Source organism: Ipomoea nil, unplaced genomic scaffold (assembly GCF_001879475.1).
Source record: "Ipomoea nil cultivar Tokyo-kokei standard unplaced genomic scaffold, Asagao_1.1 scaffold3105, whole genome shotgun sequence".
Lineage (NCBI taxonomy): Eukaryota > Viridiplantae > Streptophyta > Magnoliopsida > Solanales > Convolvulaceae > Ipomoea > Ipomoea nil.
In genome coordinates, this window is record NW_017619533.1 from 1,886,735 (window position 1) to 1,892,412 (window position 5,678).

Consider the following 5,678-nt stretch of genomic DNA (forward strand, 5'->3'; position numbering starts at 1 on the left):
CCATTTATATGAGTCCAGTCCTTTGTTAGTAAAGTAAGAAATCATGTACTTTATATTAGGACAGATTGTATTTGGCTAAAATGGATTATGATTTAAATTGACTTTAAATTGATTAGATTAGATGACTACTTTGACATTGTATTTGTGGTATAACTAAGCAGTTAGTTGTTTTATTTGCAAATGATGATTGTCTGTGGATTGTCTTGCCTTAGGGATTTAAGTTCAAATTGCATTGCTTTAGGACAGTCAGTATAGAATCTGTGTAATTCAGTAAAAAAAAATATTTGAAATGAGTACAAAAATCTGTATATCTGTATATTTTTTAAAATGTTAAACTCAAAACAGCAAAACTTGCATAAATGCTTGTTTTTCCTTTAGCTTTTATTTTTTTTAAAAAAAAAATAAACGGTAGCTAATTTCATCTGAAACTTAATAATATTTAGTCAATTGTAGTTTATGTTAGATAAGAATTGGTGTGCTTGGATGTTTGATGGGATATTTTACCTTTCCTAAACTTTTTTGGTATGTTAAGCAGTTGTTTTAGGTACATTAGATGACTAAATGTAATAAGCAGTATTATATTTAAGTACCAATGATCAAGAACCAAAAATGTTAAGAATACAATAAACAAATTACAACTACAAAAGACTTGGTAAAAATACAATACCAAAATACAGTTAGATACACAATACAATATATGATTGTGGTTTTAGCTGATGCCTTGAAAACTGATAGCCTTCATTGCTGGTTCTTGATATTCAACCTGCATACAGTTAGATACACAATACAATACCAAAATACAAAAAAAAAAAAAAAAAAAAAGCCAAATTACTCAAAAACAGTTATTTAAAAAACTGTTTCTTAAAATACAATATCCAAAAACCCCAAAACCACACAAAGGTGGACAATTGTCTTACACTTTCTCAATTCCAAACCAACAGAGCAGAAATATCAAATTGTTTAGTTTTACAATCAAACTTTAGGCTTCTTAACCTTGCCAGAAGAAGAGAACTCATCAAGGAGTGATCTCTTAACCACAGTACAGTCCTCCAAATCAGCCACAGGGCTCTGAGTTTGCTGAACACTAATTGGGTTGTTGACCTCATTATCACCATTGGATGCTTCCTATAAATGGAAGCAGTGATTTAGTGTTCAAACTTAGGCAAAAGTATAAAAAAAAAATGCTAACATAAATAGTACTACTTGGTCAGATTCATCATCCTCCTCTTCATCCTCATCAATCATCTTAGATATAAGATCCTTCTCTTGGTTGTCTTTCAGCTTTGAACAGTAGGTAGAAACCAATAGTTCATCCCTCAACAGTCTCATCACAGTATAAGATGGATTGGCTCCCCTCATCAGGTTGATTTTCAATGTTATCTTAAATATCATTGACATTCCAATTAGTGTTTCCAACTCTTTGGGAATATCTGAAACCTATAAACAAAACAAAAACATATAAGGAAAAGTTAAAACAGAAATAGATTTTGTGTGTATTATAGCATTATAAGAAAGTGATGTGTTTAGGATAGTTAGCTTACCTTGTTATATTTCTTGTAGAGGAGGTTTGCAGGGATTCCTACCAAGTCTGAACACTCCCTATCCCATAAAAGGAAGGGAGCATCTGATAATCCTTGATCCATAACCCTAACAATTACCCTATATCTTGTCATTCCTTCCTTGAACTTTTTATCACAATTAGAACAAATTAGATCCTCACCTTCTGGTTTTAGTTTTCTGTTGCAACCTGATGCCATGCAAGATATGTACATCCAGCCAAATGAACCTTCAATTCCTACAATTTGTGCAGGAACATAAAAATCTCCATCCTGCATTGAACCAAGTAATTAATTAGTAGCACTGGTAATTAATTAGTAGCACTGGTAACAAATAGAAAAAGATAGAATAGTAGAAAGAAAAATAGCATAAGAAAACATATAACAAAAACTGTAATATTAAGTATAGACCTACCAGACACAATGTAAAATGAATACAATTATTACCTGTTTGTTTTTCAATAAATCACCAACTGAGGTGACAGTCAGAGCACCACGCCTGAATTCTGAAATCCCAGTGGACTGGGACATAACTGCACTTGTGCTAATACTTCTTAAAGGACTATGAACAGTTGTTATCCTACACAAACCCAAAATAAAAAAAAAATGAATACAGCACTGTTGACCCAAAAAAAAATTAATACAACACTGTAGACCAAAAAAAAAATGAATACAGCACTGTTTTTCAATGTTACACAAAAAGAATAGAAACTTACTTGGATTTGAAATCTTCAACTTCCTGATAAGAGGAATTCAAGTACAGCTTGGTAGCATCATAGGAACTTGTGATCCTGACTTCACCTAATAGGACAACATAAAAAAAAATAAAAATAAAACAGTAATGTATAAAAGGATGATTTAGGGGCAGCAGTCAAATAAAATGAAATATATCTTAGGAATAAGTAAACATCTTACCATTTACAATTTTTTCCCTACATAGCTGAATAACCACAACAACTGGTTCTTTCAGATATGAATTGTAGAATGGTAGCATGGAAGCTACATGGTTATCCCAAACAGTGCATTTCAACTGATTTCCCCTGTATTGAAATGTGTAAGTAAAATGGAAAAAAAAATTTGAATGAACTTAACACATAGAGTGTATGAAACTTACTCATTGTCTGCTATCTTGAAATCTATTAGTTTTGCTGGTTTCCCCCCTATTATTTTGTCTAATGGAGCATGAATCTCTATGACTCTGCCTATTACATCTGTAATCCAACAATAGAAAATTATATGGCTTAAAAAATAAAATCTGCAAATTTAACATTGCATACATAAATGACTTACCAAACATGACTTTGTCATTCACTAAAGTTGAATCTTTCAGACATTGATAGGGTTTAAGCTGAAACATGTTGGTAAGAAACCCTCTGGATTTGATTGCCTTGACCTAAGTATTGTAGTTCAACCTTACCATATACTGATGATCACAAGTCCTATACATATAGTACTGACTGAACACCAGAAAATTTTTTAGAGAATATAGCTTCCCTTCCTTGAACACATTCTTGTACTTGTCTACATCCGAGTTTTCATGTTTACATGAATAAATGTTCCCTGCATGATAGAATAGTGAACAGATTTTATAGTGTGCAATCAAAGAAAGGAAAATGTAACACTGTTTACGAAATGGTGCTTACCTCTTCATCGCATACCACAACCTCTCTACTCTTCATCTGATTCGAACCTCTCCTTTCAGGTATTTCATAAACTCTAACACACCTAACTCGAATGGCCCTCTCTCTATTTAGAGGGACAACATCTTTAACCAAAATATACTGACTTGGCATCTTAAAATTTGTAGGGGTTTAGAATTTGGTTTACTGCTAAAGGTTGATTTGGAACAATGGTGGGTGAAAAAAGATTGAGGCTGAGGTTTATATAGGCTCAACAAGTGGAATTCGAAATTTGAAGCTACCATTACTTGCAGCCGGAATAGTGATGGGTGAAAAAAGATTGAGGCTGAGGTTTATATAGGCTCAACAAGTGGAATTCGAAATTTGAAGCTACCATTACTTGCAGCCGGAATAGTGATGGAAACCTTTGAGTTTCCAAGAAATAAATCATAATAATCATGCTGATTATTTGGAAGCATTTATTTTAAATACATTTTTAAATCTGTATGTGTGTATCTGAAGGTCTTTACGTGTATATATGTAAATCGATTCAAGCAATCTTGGAAATAGATTATATATAAGTTACCATTAGAAGTCTTACATAATTAGAAGTCTATTGAATATCCTTGGTAGCATAACGTATTAGCCGTATAATTGTCATTGGAAAGCCAAACGTTAATTGAACCCAATCAATTCGCACTATAATCTGGCTTATCAAAACGGCGCCGTATGGTTTGAGCGGGAGAATGGTTTTAGTAGAAAGTTACTGCTTTATTATATTGATAGATTTGCCTTGTCTTTATGCTATAAAATGGACTAAACAATAATGGACTTAAAATAATACTCAAATTACTAACTAGGCATTTAATAAAACATTTATTTAACTAATTAAATATTAAACTCTAAAAAGGAATAATTATTGTATAATACTAAATACTTAATGCAAAATTATTATAAAGATGTATATAAAATAAGAGTGTAAAATATGTCTATCAAATTCCCCCACACTAAAACGTTTGCTTGTCCCCAAGCCAAAATATTATTTACGAAGTAAATTAAAATAAAATTCTCAAAACTCATAACACATCATGAACAACAATCTGAAACACCCTGCAATTAATAAGTTAGCATCCATGTCTGGAAATGGAGAGAACTAAATAAGTAAGCACTCACAGGAATATCACTCATCATTCAAGTGTTTGATGGGTATAGATTTCACTCAAGTTCATTCCAATAAAATTGTTCTACCATAGGCTTGCATATCTTCTCAATCACCACTACAAGAGTCATGCATGACACAAATCATAATGGCTTTTCACAGGTTGTAATGGGGCTAGGGTTAAGGTAGAGAATTTTTTAGGAAAGTAACTTAAGCAAAAGCTTCAAACTAGATGAGCAAATAAATACAAATAATCCAACACCCTCAATTTCCATTCAAAAACACATACTATTGAGGCTCCAACATGACTATCATTCTCAAAAGTACATAATGCTTCCTCAGTATTACCAGAATTTCCCCTTATTTCATTTATTTAGAAGTAACTTCAACTCAAAATCAATTGCTGATTCTTTCTCATTTTCTCATAAATTTTCAGCAATATCTTTTTTTTAAAAGATATATTCTCCATTTTTCCATTTCATTCTTTCAAATTTCCATACTTTTTTTTTAAATGATGAACTGCTTTCATTTTTTCTTAGAAGACCAACGACAAATTGGCAATAAAGATACAACCCGCCTCGCTCTCAAAACAAATGGTCTCGTCCACACTTATTCTTCACAAACTCACGCAAATTACAAGAATAATCCAAAATTTGCCCCACTAGTTATTCAGCTGGGTGAAGGCATTATTTTTAGATATAAAAGGCTTGTAATGTGGTTCAAGACAAAGAAAAGAATGGCCATAAAGCTCAAAGTGGTTAGCAAAGGAAAATAAGTCATAGGACAAACCGGTTATTTGGCTAGTGAGGCTCAAGATCAAATAATGGCCTTAATCACACTTGAATTATGCATGGTCAAATTAGCTTTAAAAGAGAATCAAGGCAAGTTCTAGAGAAACAAAATTATGGAAGAAATCACACAATAGAAAGAAAATAAGACCGAAGTGTCAGTCAGTGGCTCAAAAACTCACGGGTTTATTGCTTACTTAATATAGCCACTACATATCAAACATGAGATGCTAACAAACAATCACAACTTTCCAAACTATTTATTCAATCATGTTATGAATTTCAAAAGGAAAATATGATAAATTTTTCAAAATAATACTTATTTTGCGTAAAATACTAGTAAAATATTTATTGAATTTTTTTTTTTTTTGAAAATTTTGACATAATCAACAAGTAATAAAACAAATCCCCTCCCTCACACTTATTATCAACATTGTCCCCAATGTTGAATAAAAAAAACACAGAAAAAGGGTTATTGAATGAGAAAAGGGAATAAAAGAAAAAGAATGAAACAAACACACCTTAGGTTGCCTCCCAAGCAGCGCCTTTGTTTATC

General features: G+C 31.9%; 1 protein-coding gene across 1 annotated transcript; it reads right to left on the reverse strand.

Moving 5' to 3' along the window:
• Positions 1-709: 709 nt before the first annotated feature.
• Positions 710-3,349, reverse strand: LOC109166778. The gene is made up of 11 exons (XM_019315666.1): positions 3,200-3,349; positions 3,102-3,116; positions 2,847-2,949; positions 2,671-2,767; positions 2,472-2,596; positions 2,273-2,357; positions 2,004-2,136; positions 1,542-1,829; positions 1,204-1,437; positions 994-1,125; positions 710-763 (listed from the first exon to the last, which is right to left on the reverse strand). The coding sequence occupies exons 1-11, from the start codon at positions 3,347-3,349 to the stop codon at positions 710-712; spliced, it is 1,416 nt and encodes a 471-aa protein (XP_019171211.1).
• Between the last annotated feature and the right edge of the window lie 2,329 nt (positions 3,350-5,678).

Coding starts and splice junctions, on each gene's coding strand:
- LOC109166778 (XM_019315666.1), bottom strand. CDS start 3,349: ATGCCAAGTCAGTATATTTTGGTTAAAGATGTTGTCCCTCTAAATAGA. Junction 1,830..2,003: donor ATTTATTGAAAAACAAACAG/GTAATAATTGTA, acceptor GGTTCAATGCAG/GATGGAGATTTTTATGTTCC. Junction 1,126..1,203: donor AGGATGATGAATCTGACCAA/GTAGTACTATTT, acceptor TTCCATTTATAG/GAAGCATCCAATGGTGATAA.